This window comes from Penaeus vannamei, chromosome 30, assembly GCF_042767895.1.
Source record: "Penaeus vannamei isolate JL-2024 chromosome 30, ASM4276789v1, whole genome shotgun sequence".
Classification (NCBI taxonomy): Eukaryota; Metazoa; Arthropoda; class Malacostraca; order Decapoda; family Penaeidae; genus Penaeus; species Penaeus vannamei.
In genome coordinates this window covers 25,419,493-25,434,492 of record NC_091578.1, presented here as the reverse complement: position 1 = coordinate 25,434,492, position 15,000 = coordinate 25,419,493, and the positions used below count along the sequence as shown (strand labels likewise).

The 15,000-nt window shown below is 39.6% G+C and overlaps 2 protein-coding genes across 30 annotated transcripts in view; both read right to left on the bottom strand.

Moving 5' to 3' along the window:
- LOC113810985 (transmembrane protein 138) overlaps window positions 1-3,392 on the bottom strand; it is a 12,559-nt gene extending 9,167 nt beyond the window's left edge. For 2 of the 4 annotated variants that reach the window (XM_070143241.1, XM_027362674.2), the window contains exon 1: window positions 3,304-3,351. Coding sequence is in view for 1 of the 4 variants with exons in the window: in XM_027362665.2 (XP_027218466.2) it covers window positions 3,304-3,376 (73 nt within the window). In the remaining 3 variants the exon portion in view is untranslated. Of the gene's footprint in view, window positions 1-3,118; window positions 3,267-3,303 lie in introns of those variants that run through there. The other 2 variants (XM_027362665.2, XM_070143242.1) reach the window with 2 other exon arrangements.
- Window positions 3,393-6,961: 3,569 nt separating this feature from the next.
- RhoGAP71E (Rho GTPase activating protein at 71E) overlaps window positions 6,962-15,000 on the bottom strand; it is a 101,804-nt gene continuing 93,765 nt past the window's right edge. For 16 of the 26 annotated variants that reach the window (XM_070143217.1, XM_070143230.1, XM_070143222.1 and 13 more), the window contains 3 exons: window positions 13,934-14,053; window positions 10,646-10,799; window positions 6,962-10,167 (listed from right to left, as the gene is read on the bottom strand). In XM_070143217.1, the coding sequence (XP_069999318.1) occupies window positions 9,863-10,167; window positions 10,646-10,799; window positions 13,934-14,053 (579 nt within the window). In that variant the 3' untranslated portion in view covers window positions 6,962-9,862. The remainder of the gene's footprint in view (window positions 10,168-10,645; window positions 10,800-13,933; window positions 14,054-15,000) is intronic. The other 10 variants (XM_070143228.1, XM_070143229.1, XM_070143234.1 and 7 more) reach the window with 1 other exon arrangement.

Below are 15,000 nucleotides of genomic sequence, written 5' to 3'. Positions count from 1 at the left end.
ATCCTTGTTGGAATTCCTCTCAGTCTCAGGATCTCCCTGACTGATTCCTGATGCATCGCATCGAATGCCTTCTTGAAGTCGATGTAGGCTGCAAGCAGCCCACGCCCGAACTCACAACGGCACTCTACAATGACTTGAAGCGCAAGGATATGGCCAATTGTAGACTTACCAGGAGTGAATCCAGATCACTCCAGCCTCTGATGCTTCAGTATATGTCTCAGAAGGATGTGGGCAAGAGCCTTGCCTGGTATACTGAGCAGTGTGATGCTTTGGTGATTGCTGCAGTCCCATCGGTCCCCCTTCCCCTTCCAGAGAGGGATGACCGCACTCCTCAATAAGTCTGGGGGAATGGTACCGGACCATCAGATGGCAGCCAGGACAGCATGCAACTCACGCGCCATGGGTTCCCCACCAGCCTTTAACAGTTCAGCTGGGATGCCACAAATACCCGCTGCTTTGCCACTCTTCAGCTTGGAGATTGCCCCCCTAACTTCAAATAGGGAGGGTGGATCCTCACTGATGGGTGGGTCTGGCAACGGAATCATGGCACTACCCACATCCAAGTTAAATGTTAGTGGGTCAACCTGGTATAGCTGCTCAAAATACTCAGCCCAACGCTCCCGCACTGCAACAGGATTTGAGACGATCTGGCCACTTACTAAGCAAACCGCTGTCACCTAGAAGAGGGCTTGGAGTTCAGCTTTCTCAGGGGTTGTTATGCACGACAAAGGTCATTTACTAAGAAATAGCCTTCTACCTCCTCTACAAGACCCCTAATAAACTGTTCCTTGTCCCTTCTTAACAGTGACCGAGTTCTGTGCACCTGAGAACAGTGCAGATCCCAATCCCCTGTCAGGCAAGCCACACGACAAGCATCTGTGGTATCCAGAGTCTCCTGCGAGATGAAATTCTGCCTTGCTCTCGGGCGTTCACCGATCATTACTTGAGCTGCATCAAGCGTTTTGCTCTTGAAGGTGTCCCACAGAAGTACAGGGTCCGTCAGATTGTTGAGCACTGCGAAATGACCAGAGACTGCTTCAGCAAACCCGGGCACACTCCCACTCCTTCAGCCTGTCCAAGTGAAACACCCTGGGGTGATCATTGGACTGCTGGAGAGTTTTGAAGTGGATCCGGAGGGTAGCCACAACCTATCTATGGTCAGTACCATGGAGGATCCTCCAACAAGTGCTAACGAGTATGTGGTCGATCTCCTTGGCTGCATTACCCACATTGGCTGTACCAAGTCCATCGATGTGGGTCTGGGCACTGGTACCAGGAGCCAGAAATCCTCAATTTCTGGGACCTAGCAAAGTCCCTACCGGTATCAGGTCCAGAACCATGGGGACCAACAGACATCTCATAGCCAGCTCGATCACAGCCAAATACCAAACTGAAGTCGCCCAGAAGAATATCACACCGTGAACACCTGTCAGACACAGATGCTAGTTTGGCGTAGAACATCTCTTTCACGTGAAGTTTACAAACATTGATAGAAGCGTACACAGCAATAAGAAACATGAAGCCAAATGCTAGCTTCAGTCTCATTACCATTATACACTCATCGACTGGAGTAACCTCTATTACCGAGTGCTGGAGTCTACTGGAGATGATGACCATCTCTGCGGCCTGACCAGTAGTACGTGTAGCCACCTACACTATACGGCCAACCACAAGAAATAGGATATGGCTACTGTAAACATAACATTGGCCTTTTCCTCATCTCTACGAGTCCTTCCACTGACGGAGTTTCCTCAATGTTTAAATGACAGAATTCAAATACTACTACATTCCAGAGGTATTTGGAATACATGGACAATTGACATAGTTTTAGATACTGTAAAATTAGGAAATTTTTTATATTACGTCCGCCAATTGGACATCGCCGATTTTGGTATCGTTGAATTCCTCTCACTCTATACAATGCAAATATGTAGGTTTTATTGCGTGGAAACCACCCAATAGCAACAAACTTGGCCCCAATAGCAGGGGAGGGCATGAAACGTTCCAAGGGAAATGCAGGGTTAAATACACTAATAATATAACCCACAATGAAAATACCAATGATAATTCACATTACTTTCCATTGAATGGGACTGCACCCCCTGCGACCCCCCACTGGGGGAGCTGTCACCCCCCAATCCCCACCAAGAAAACAAAGCATCCACCACATATTCATGGCAGGATAGAGTGTTACACAATTATAAAGGTATTGTAACTTTCCCACTGAAGCAGCATACAAGGTATACAATATACAATGAACAGTAGAGCGGTGGTGGCCTGCTCTCCTCAGCGGGTTTTACGCAGCTCTTGAGGTTACACCAGTAGCCTCGGATGATGGAGTGGAATGATAAATGTACATAATTAAGACTGCCAACAGATGGCAGTTATTATCCCATATAGTTACTGAAGTGACTATGTCGCAATCTATTGTATAAGAACGTCTTCTGGAACCACGAGATCCATGTGCATAACCAAAATAATACTGTATAATTTCCATTCTTCTGGAAGTAATAAGATACGTGTTCAAAACAGGTACTGTACAACAGCGATGGCTGAATGTGGAGGGTGCACCTACTCAAAGACAATCTTTATGCTTGAGGTCGCCACCAGCCGATGTGCTTCTGCCACGGCCTCCTTCGTCGGGGAAAAGCCTGCGAGCCTGTGGCATCTATCAATCAGATTGAGCGCCATAAAATTCCTTGGTTATATAATAGGTTATCGGCTCCACATCTAGTTCGTGTGCGCTCTAATCTCCCATGCACATGTAGTGGATGCTTCATTTCCTCGGTTGGGGGGCGGCAGCCCCCTGCAATTAAAGTACTGTGAATTAACATTGTTATTTTCATTGTGGGTTATATTATTAGTGCTTTTTAACCCTGCATTTTCCCAGGAACCTTTCATGTCCTCCCCTGATATTGGGGCCAAGTTTTCACTAACGGGGTGTTTCCGCGCAATAAGAACTATATATTTGCATTGTGGACAGTAATAGGAATCCAATGATACCAAAATCGTTGATGTAGGAGCAGCAGAGCTAAGATAGAAAATTACCTATTATTTAAAATTCACATAATATTCAAGCTAATCTGCTTTATGGAACTATTAAACAATTAAAACTGACCTCATCACAGCTTTCAAATACTTGGATGTTCACTTCAATTACGAAATTCACATCCTTACTATAGCATTTCCCTTAATTAAACAGGTACATGTTGAATTCTATAAACTTGCTTATCAGAATAGCCCCTTGTCTGATTTCTCGTTAATCTTCAACCAAAGTCAAAGAAGTTTATGGCTTAAAATTACCTTTTTCTCTCACAGCGGTATGCCGTTGTTTGTAAACATTGCGGTCGCCAAGGAACGTTCGATACGGCGACATCGTGCACAGGGAGAATGTTGTTGTACTACGGGGATTATCGTGCTTTGTTTATATTATTATTATTATTGTTATCATGACCATCAGTAGTATTGTCTTTATCGTTAACATTATCATCGTTAATTATCATGATCACCATCACCATTAATTAGCAATGATGATGATTCATCATCACTCATCATTGCTCATCATCAATCATTAATCAATCATTATCATCATCAATCATCACCACCATCAATCAATCATTATCATCAATCATCATCATCAATCATCATCACCACCATCATCATCATCAATCAATCATTATCATCAATCTTCATCATTTGGGGGGAGATGTGGTTTGGGTGGTATGGGTGGTTTCGGTGGTTGAGAGAATGAGGTATTTTGGGAAGGGGTTGGGGGAATATAATGGGGTAGAGCAACTGAGTAAATTGCAGTGTATCTGTGACTGGGGAAGGAGTTGGGACACTGATCAAAGAAAACAGAGGTGGAAATTGGAGAAGTAGGAGAAGAATCCAGGGGTTGAGAAAGGGAGACTGGGGAAGGTGCTGAAGCGCTAGGAAAAATGCTTGGAGAGGAGGGGTCCCGAGAAGGACACTGTTGTGATACAGAGGATTCGTGTTAGCATTTAAGTGGTAGACATAGTGGGGTATGTTGGGAGGGTGTGGGAGGAAGGGGGGTGGAGGGAACTTGGGAAGGAGGAGAATGAATATCTGCAAATACTATGCAATACTATGCTATGCGCCCCCGTCGGCGTCAGCCCCCATGATGATGATGATGAAATACTTTTAATGTAGCAGGAGTAGGAACAGAGATATTGAGGGGGGATGAAGGAGCGGAGTGTTCCTTGGGTCATCTTTTGGAAGTTTTGGATGTCTTCAAGGGTTTCTGGAGGGGAATTTGGTATAGAGGACTGAGAAACAAAGGTTCTCTTATAAGGAGGCGAAGAGGAGATGGATATCTGAGGAACAGATGAAAAGGAAGGTGAAGGAAAGTGTCAAGTGAAACATTTAGCTTGTCTGGTATGACAACTAAAGTGAGGAAGAGGGGTAGATATCTGGGAATGGGTAGAGACTGGAGTATCTGGATTTAAGATAGAAAATGGATTTGACTGGTGGATAGAGTGAGTAGACATAGGACATAGGTTTTGGGGTATAGGGAAAAGATACCTGGGGAGATGCAAAAATATCTTGTGTAGATGGTGAGGGGAGCAGAGCATAGGACTGTTTTGGAATAAGTTGAGAGAGAAAAACCTCGTCGTCGTGCTTCCTGTCTGGCCTCACGTAGAGTAAGGCCTAGTTTAAATCTGAGGACTGCTACCTCACATTCAAACTTATAGGCAGGGCAGCTCCTATAAAACACATTATGGGAGTCTCCACATTTGGCACATGTACATAACTGAGCAGGGCAATTTGAATGGTCATGACCAGGTTGGGCACATAGAGGGCAGTGGGCTGTGGAGCAACAATGTTTGGCTGGGTGGCCAAAACGCCAACAATTTTGACATTGATGAGGAATGGGTTGATATTGTCAGAAATGGTAAGACAATTCACCAATATAAACCTCATGAGGGAGGTCTTGTCTATGGAAGTTAATCTTGGCAATATTGATGTGAGATTTACGTTGGGAGGAAGCGTGTAACACTGTACTGCCACTGCATCATATTCATCAAGGCAGGAAAGTAGGTCATTTTCACAGTCTGACCAGTCCTTGTTATACATGGGACAAGCATTTGGGGGAATAGAAACAGTTCCAGTACAAATATTAAGAGTTGGGTGAGGTTTGGCAGGATTGGGTTTGCCAGTAAGCTCAGTTAGGGCAGATAGTGCATGAGCTTGAGCTTCAAATGTAACCGTGACAAGGCATGAACAATCAGAGCGACTACGAAAGGTAACCTTGCCTACTTGTTTCTGGAGGCACTGCTGAAAGAGAAGGGTATTCTCAGAATAGGAGGTTGTGGGGGGAATCACAAAGAATCGATCCCACTTGACTGGGCCAAATAGAGTACCCAGAAGAATTGCAGAGGTACAGGTAGTAGAAGGACAAGGGCGAGAGGAAGATGGGGTGGTATGAAGTGGAGTAGTTCTGCTGGGGGGAGGACAATAAGGATGAAGAGTAGTAATAAGGGAAGAGGGGGTTGACATTGAAGAGGGTTGTGCAGCAGGGGATGAAGAGGAGAATGTAGGGGATGAGGAAAAGGTATTTTCCAGGGGTTGAGTAATAACCTGGGTGGGTGTTTCAGAATGGTTAGAGTTGTTCGTAAGTGTCAAAGAGGGGGTATCATCATCAGTGGTCGAAGCCATGGGCTAAGGAGGGGCAGGGGTTGGAAAACCATCAGAATCTAATTCAGATTGGCTATTTGGTGAAGGGGCAAGCCTTAATGCCTCTATCAAGGTTAAGGAATCTTCATTACTGGCCATGGTGAGCCTGAAAATTAAAGGGGATTAATGGTCTAACCCAGTGGCCCACGAGGGGTAAGGGCTTAAAAGGGTAAGAGAGTGTGTGAGTGTGAGTGTGAGTGTGAGTGTGAGTGTGAGTGTGAGTGTGAGTGTGAGTGTGTGTGTGTGTGTTTCTTTTTACTTCAGTTCTCGTCTCTAAAATAAATACATTCAACTCATATTAGAATTTGCTTCAGATGTGCAAGTCAAGCCAGTGGTCCATACAATAGCTACACTAAGTAGTAAGTGGGGAGAATGAACCTTGTTCAAGTGAATACTTATCCTGTATCATTATTTTTGTTCATTCTAATATTTTAGTTTCACAAGATATGTATTTTGCACATATGTTTTGAACCTCAGTTGCAATCTTTTGTTACACTGAAGCAAAATTTTTTCTTGCTCTTAAACTTTAACAGACCTAAGCCTTATTCTTAAGGCCAAAGTCCTTTTCATATGTTTAAGTAGTTATGGATAGCACAAAAATTACCTGTTATATCCCATGATCATATATTCATCTGTGGCTAGATATGTACAGTAATTTTTTTTTATTACATTTCTTATTTAAAATATATTTTGAGAAACACAGGTGGCATTTCATTATAAGGCATTATGATAAAGTGTAAATAATATAAATAGTAATTATTCAGTGTTTTATTTCCATAACTTACCAAACCTTATTTTTACCTGATCTGCTTCCTGTTGCCTTCTAATTGTTGATGCAAACCATTTTTTATTTTGTATAAGTTCCATGCCATGGAGTGTAGGGTATAGTTCTTTTTCTTCCAGATAATGCAAAACCCTGATTCAAACTTATAAATGAATAATAAAATAATTCATTTACACCATAGAGTGGGATAAAAAAGGGTAATTTTGCTCTCCACAGTGCAATAATAAGTTTCTCTCTTGCACAGCATGATAAAAAATCACCACATACTACACTTTGTGTAGCATGAAAATGTCATATAAATAGGTAATTAAAAATGTTTCTGATTGTAAAGTCAACAACTATGGATAATCTGAATAGCTATTCATTAATTCAATATAATTAGAAAAACAAAATCCAAATCTATCTGTTTAGCACCCAATAAAATAGATAAAAGATATAATATTACAAACTTTTACACAGACAAAAGGTAATTGAGATATGTAGGAGAAACTTTTCATTTATTCAAGGTCACCAATAATTTAAAAAAGCATATTCATTACAGAATCAAGTGTACATACAATTAAAAATGCAAAACTATGAGTACAAGATACAAAATGGTGGGAGAAAGGGTATGTAGACGACAGTGTGAGTAAGGGTTGCTGCCGAGGGTGGTTTGGGAGTCGGGTCAAGTGTGAGGCCTCCCTGAGCCCGATGGAGGACCCCCAGTCGACGGTGCCCGGCCATGGCAAACAGGGGGCAACATACATCCTTACCAAGGACATTCCTGTCAATGTGTCTGAAGTTGAGATTACAACTATGAACTCACTGGGAGGTTACAGGCATGGTTTTCTTTGCACTAGTACAATGTGCTCCTTGGCCAATGTTTGCATAACTTGACAAGCATGTATTTATGCAGCCCTGGAAGCATGGCACCAACCTCTTAATATAACCCACTACTCACATGCCCACCACATCACCCACATACAAAACTCTACAAATAAGCTTACTACTAATACAGTGTTGATAAACATGCAACATGTTAAAAGTGTGTACGACTGAAATCACAGGTTAGGAGACCAGAGGTGGAAAAAAGATACAGTACGTAAATTTCATCCTATGAACTTTTTAATGATTCCCCACCCATATCATACGCACTATGGCGTAATGAAATTCTAATTTCTTTTTGACAGGTTGATCCAATTAAAATTTTTAAAATTTAATTCATTTATATAATTCTCAATGAACAGTATCCCCACAAAGGGACTTAATATACTAATAGCAGTACAAAGCATACACAAGATTGCAGACAGAGTAAAACCATTAACCTGGAGTACACTTGCCAATGGTCATCGTGTCCCAGCAGCAAAGGAAGAGGTAGGAACACATGGATGTCACTTGTGTGAGGTGACCGGCTGCTGTGCATGCTGCTGACACCTTAGACGTTTGGCTTGTCGCCCCTTACTTGCCCGGTCTGTTTTTTAAGATTTTTTAATGGATATTTTTGTGTGTTTTTTTAGGTGATTTTTTAATAATTTATATTTACTTTTTATTCTTTTTCACTTAAGTGGCCTGCCAGCCATCACCAATTTCTGGGCAGTATTGATTATCAGTTCTTACTAAGTGGTCATCCTACATTCACTAAACGACGTTTCTTTGTCCCTGGGGTGTTGCTAATGGCAGTGTTTATCAAAGTTGATAGGTCCCCTATGCATTTCCAATAATAAAAATGTTTCTGAAAAAATTATAAACCCTACACATTCACCATGCTGGCAGTGTGGAGGCTCGCATCAGAAAACAGGGGTGGACAGCCGTTGCAGTTTAAATTTTACTCCAGTGAAAAACGTGCACATTTGGGCATCCTGCCTAGTGAGGTGTGGCAGGCCTAGAAGAGAGTATTTCTTGAGCCTTGCAGTGATACTGATATCTAGGGTCCCTCCACTGGATCATACCTTGACACATACATCACTTTTCACCACCACCTCCGCTACATATCCCCGGGAGGAGCTGCTGCTGCTGCACACACAATTTACTGTATACATCTTTTTTATTTTATTTTTATAATAATCAACAGCAAACAGAGACACTTGTTAACTTTCATATCTTCAAGCAATACCATGATCAAGGAAACTTATCCACTCAGGTTCTACTTAGTCATTATTTAGATTGACAGTCTTTATCAGAAATGACTAAATGAGCACACATTGGTAAAAGACTGGACATGTGCAGAGGAGGTGGCAAATCTTGGATACACAGTTTATATGCACAGGAAACATATCCTCTACCTAATCTCCAGATTCAGACGGAATGTTTGCATACACTGACCCAGTCAACAGCATGTGTATGGACAATTCAATTAACTTTGGCTCTTTCTTATTTTTATTATCATTATTTTTAGAATTATATTATTTTGTTTTTGCTTTTTCCAGTTCACTTTGGTTTTCAACCTCACACTTTAGGCTAGCTCTTGTGCCAGCAGATCAGACATGAGGTCCAAATTTTGTGACATGTACAATGGAATGTGCTGCTTCCCAGTGGATGCCCGCACATTGAGAAGCAAGAAGTATCTAGACAGGTACACATACAGAGTCCCTTCTCAAGGACTGGAGTCAAAAGAGCAATACAACAGCCAGGCACGTCATTCTGTTGGCTAAGGTCATGTCTGCTTGTGGACTTGAGGTTGCTGTAACATGAGACAGCCGAATCACATGTGAAAGGTGGTACCAGCAGTTAAAGCCTTGGTCACTTGTACTTGAAAATTATTTTGTGAATGGTAGATGCTATCAAAGCAGGACTGGAACCACTGCAATCTGTGCTACAATTCTTTGGCGGTGGCATGACTAGCAAGATCCAACAATGTGTTTCTCTGTATCACAACCAGTCCATGTCATGACCTGGGAACCTCAAGCTCATTTGTACTTTGGACGCACACCAACATCTTAACTCAAGAGCCTTGGTCATCAAAAACTTAATGCTACACAAGTCCCATGGCAGTAGGAGGGCAAATGTGGCCAGAACTCACAAACTGTCAGACAATACTGGATGAAGGACGATTTTAACATATTTTGATCCTTGGTTGAATATAATTTTTAATTATTCACTGCTTGCACATACAACTGAGTACATTCATAAGTCTTGGATTCACATGAAGATAGTTTCAACAGCTGCCCCCTTATCCTGAGTCAACCAGTGGTACAGATGACAAAAAGCAGCAGATGCCTCCACTTCCTCTCCAGAAGGTGATGATATCATGGCAGTGCCTATGGATGTGTCAAGCAAGTGAAAACCATTATCCACCACCTCTCCATCAATGACTTCCCCTTGGCTTTCGCAATCAAGACGATCTGGTGGATGGTGACACCTTACTTGAATGATGAGCCCCTTTTCCACCCCGTCCTTTTCTTGGCCTCATATCCTCGGCTTATATGTGAGGGAGACATGCACTCTCTGGACATCAGTCTCTGTGCAGTCATGGTCTGTGAGGGAAGGGGAAGGGTCAGGTACAGGCGGAGTTGCTCTCCTGCGTGGGCTCGACATATAGTCTCCCGCGTGCGGAGGGGTCTTCACGTCTGCGCTTGACGACCTTCCCCTTGAACCTTTCTGACCGTTTTCCTTGTCCTTTTTGCTCGAGGATCGTCGGACCAATTTCCTATCCTTGTCCTTGCTTGAGGTCCGTCTCACTGAGCTTCCCACGTTTTCACTGCTGCCTCCACCTGGTGCAGAAATAGGGCGTATATTACTATTACTTAAACTTCGAACACATGAAACATCATACATCATAATGTACCAACAATATCTGACAAGTCAAAGTTGATGTATACAATTCAATAAAGTTTGTAATTGCGGAAATGTTGAAAAATTGCTTGAAAGGTTATGGAAATTAAATATCAAACTTTTCTACTACTGAAAATCTAACAATAAACAAGTTATACTCCTATCCAATTCACTCCCAAAAATTTTGTCAGTTTGAGATGAAAAATGGTTAACCAACAAACACAGAGGATCCATAAATATATCCAATTATACCTTCACTCAAATACACACTCATGAACACTCATACTCAAAGGCACAAACCAACATGCACATACCAATATACACATGCAAGCACACACAACGATAACCATAAGACCTTCAAAGTTTAAAATACTTTTAGCCTTGTCAGCCCGGACAATTCAGAAATCAAGTCCACACCTGAGGGAGGCCGATTGATTGAGCCAGATCGGAGAATATAAACTGCATGAGGCTGACACTCTACATCCACTGGTGTGAGAGGAGTTCCATGTGGGGAGTGTGACAGGAACCACTCGCTTCTTGTGCGCATTCGTTCTGTCTGTCTCTCGTGTACCTGGTGGATTGCACATAACAAGAGGTTAAAATAATATGCACTGGCTAGCTGGTTTTACAAGTAATTCTGGTGTTGATTGAGAAATAGGATTTTATACATGAGATTTTTTCCCCCTTTTTCATAAAGTTTGAAATTAACTACAATAGAAATTAGTATCCAGTATGACATATTCAATATTTCAATATGACTTGATTGAATATATATATATATTTTTTTTTATTCCATTAAACTGTTCCAATGAGCATTCCACCTAAATATAATTCATCCAGTATTTCTTCAACCATTCATTGAAGTATTAATCATATATCAAGTATTCTATTACTATATATCAGGGAAAAGATAAAATAAATATAAATAAATAAATAAATATTCAGACCCACTTTTCCTCTGGTATTCTCCTGAACCCATTGCCATAACAATAATAAAACCAAAATTTCTTCTTTTTTCAGTCACAAAGAAGAACCATTTTCATTTCTATAGCTACTTATAAAGACATGCTTAAAAATCACTGACTGAATTCTTAATACCTACTGCTTGTGCATACGTCATTCACCTCTGATGTAAGAGTTGCTCAGTGCTTCTGTATTCTTGTCACTGCCTTAGAAATGCAGTAGGTAATTCTTCATACTTAATATAAAGATACTTAAATATATAAAGGATTCAGATACTTAACTCTCTACATCTAGATGATGTAACCTGTATTCTTACATATATTTGTGTAAGTATATGTGTAGAAATTTTACATAAATCTGTTTGCTTCCAAAGGGTATAATGAAACATTGTATTTCTTTTGTAATCTGTATCATTTGTTGAAATTTCAAATTGTAATGTATGTTCAACACAGTTTGCACAGAAGACCAATTTTCTATAAATTTTGTATACTGACTACCTGATAATTGTAGAGAGAAAGACTGTTTAAATCTTGGTTCCCTTATGAAAAGTGAGACCAATTCCTCATAAACACTAAAAATAATACAGGAAGCAAAAAGTCTGAAATGTTTCAAGTTTAAAATGACTTTTTCAAGCAGACACACAAGTAGCAATAATCCCACTTGGTATTCTTGCCAGCAGACTCTTTTACTTCCACTATCACTAATCTTGAGTTGTTTCAACTATTTGTTCCTTTAGCTTATTACTATTCCTACTCAATTCCAAATTTTCACAAATTTTCTCATCTGCATTTTGTTACACAATTTGCATTTTATAAATACCATCACCAGTCATACTATAGAGAGCATAACCATATCCAATGCATCATTCTGTGACATCACTCTGCCTCCTGAAAAACATCTCTTGTAAGTGACAATAAACAAACTATGTCACTAAGTTTCAATGCATTTGGGAAGTAGTAATATTTCAGCATGTTTTGGCTTTATATCTGTAGCCTGAAGTAGCTTGATGAGCAATACCTGGTTCTGTAAACTCAGCCTGAGTACTGGAAACGTTTTTAAATTGGACATGGATTAGTAAAGAGTAATGGCAATTTTAAAGTCTATGAAAGCATTCTTCAAAGGCAGTGACACAAATACACAACACTAACATCTCATCAACACAAAGGTAAATTCCTAATCTGTTTACCTATCTATATATGAGGTATAATACCAAACATGAATGGGTATTATTCCCGACCCCCAATTCTTAACTTTGATGCTGGAAATGCAATTCTCCAGAAAACATATACTTGAGAAAAATCTTTGTGGAATGTACCGGTATGCATCAACAGGCAAGAGTAGAAAAAAAATTTAGAGTAAAAAAAAATAACATATTTACATAAATACTAACATGCATGCTTAAATACATAAGATAGCGCATCATAAGTCTGTTAAAAGGTCTAAACTGCACTAAAAAAATTGAAGAAAATATTTGGGGCATGCAAAGCAGATTGGTATTAGTAGCTGGTAAATTCAACATAACTACAACAGACAGACAAGAAGGAAAAGACCCTCTCATACCCGCACACTCAAGTCTTATATAACCACTAGTTGACTCTGTCATTTTTTCTTTTTTTTCTGAATGTTTGGATAAAACACTTGCTTGACAAAAGACAAAATGAACCTGGATTATTTGCCATGTGTAGAGAAAAATCACCTACACGTCACAAGAGCATAATTAGAACAAATGTAACATTGTACCTTTGATGGAAAATTATCGTCAGTGCTCAAAATCACCTCCTGAGTCTTGTAAGTAGAAAATCAACATGCTATATGAATGTTCTCTTGAGCAATGGTATGTAGCCAGTGTAGATTCAATTGTTCTTAAGGCTTACCAGTATTATAAGGCTCTAAAAATGTCCAGTCTATATTTGTATATCCACAGTATCAATGAAGTTTATATCTTCAGAACTATCTAAATTGGCATACAAAATATAAATAATAATAATAACAATAATGAAATCTTAATACAAATTCTTATATTTACCTTGTAATGAGAGATAAGTGACAAAGGCTGTCATAATAATGCTGCTGGTCTCAATACCTTTACAGTACTCTCAACTCTATATAAATTCCTGAAGTCAGTCATGTATTTCAATTTGAAAAGATGAACATGAATAAAATAACCCTAAAACAAATATATACTGTGTCTACTGACTAAATATCTTTCACATAATAGAACAGGCATTTGCCAGTTTCAATGGTGCTGTTGCAGTGGACTAATTCATATTCAGATCTACTATTGAACTAGGCAATCAAACAAACAAATCAAATTGATAATTGTACAAGATACCCTCTTCTAATATACAAAATACAATTTACTTTAAAAAAAAAGTTTCTATTCCTATCAATTAAAGAGACATATATTCATGCTACTTCTAAAATTACTAACACTTAACATGACGGTTCATTTTTGCAATCCTTTGTAATCAGTAAATTATAATCTCTTTTTTCTTCTACAAATGAAACAAAATGGGTCAATATGGCATATTCAATCTGACTAATAAAGCTAATCTTCAATACTGCTGGGGGCTTTCATTCATATCTCACAAAGTATGAAAAAAGTAGTGACAAGACTCCCAATAATGTATCTCAAAACCAGTGCAACCTTATGACCTTGCATGAACTAATAAAAAAAAGTAGTAGTATGGTGTGCTTATATATGTATATCTTCTGAGGGAGAAGGACTCCCATCCCGCTGACCTGTGGCAGGTAGGAAAGGCTCTTGGTACTCTCTGCGTAGCGGTTGACTTGCCGCAGCTCATCCAACGTCATGTGAAGAGCGGAGTGGGAACTGCCGCTGCTGAGGTCCTCCCCATTACCCTGTGACACACCACACAGCAAAGCTCTCAGTCTTCACTTGACACTCCATGCCCATGGAGGACTGCACAGAAACTCCCATTCAACTTCATACATCCTCAAACACCGCTTTACTACATCCCAAGCACGCGAGGGAGCACCTTATGCCAAATACAGGAGATGAAACTACTCACTACACCCAGCTCTTACAGCTTATGCTTTAGCAAAATGGTTTTATAGCAGGTGTGTACCAATTTTTGCATATTTTCTCCGATACTAGTGTTTATCTTTTAACTATGTTTGCTAGTTTTACATTTTCTTTCATTTGTAGTTGCTATGTTAGTCCAAAGAAGACTATCAGATTCAGGTTCAAGCTGAATCTTGCACACTATGAAATAAACTGCTCTTTACTTTTAAGAAAAATGTCAAGTATTTTATTCTTTATTTCATAAAAATGTGTCTTACTGAACTGCATATCATACTTAAATTAATCATTAAAAATTCTCAAACATATCTTTCCTTCCTTCAATGGCATGATAATTTATGAAAAAACAAAAACACACACACACACACACAAAAAAAAAAAAAAAAAAAAAGACTAACTCAATGGTGCTAGGGATTAAACATTAACCACTCAAGGATATGACAATCAATCTCAAAGAGAATCCAGCCGATCACTCTCAGTCTATAATGCCCTCCTCTCTGTAATAATTCATTACCTGTTCATAGTTCCTAAGGAATAAAAGCTTCTATGCTCTTAGGAAAGGTTAAAGGCAAGACGTATATTTAACCTGTTCTTTACTGTATTCATGGTGTGTGGTTTGTAAATATAATGTATTAAATCCCTTACAATGTTTCTGGCAATTCATTCTTAGTTAATTGTAAACTTTCTCATTTTCATGTAATTTTTCTTAGTTAAATGAACAATGATCAACGAACAATGTAATATACAATGTAATGTAAAATACAAA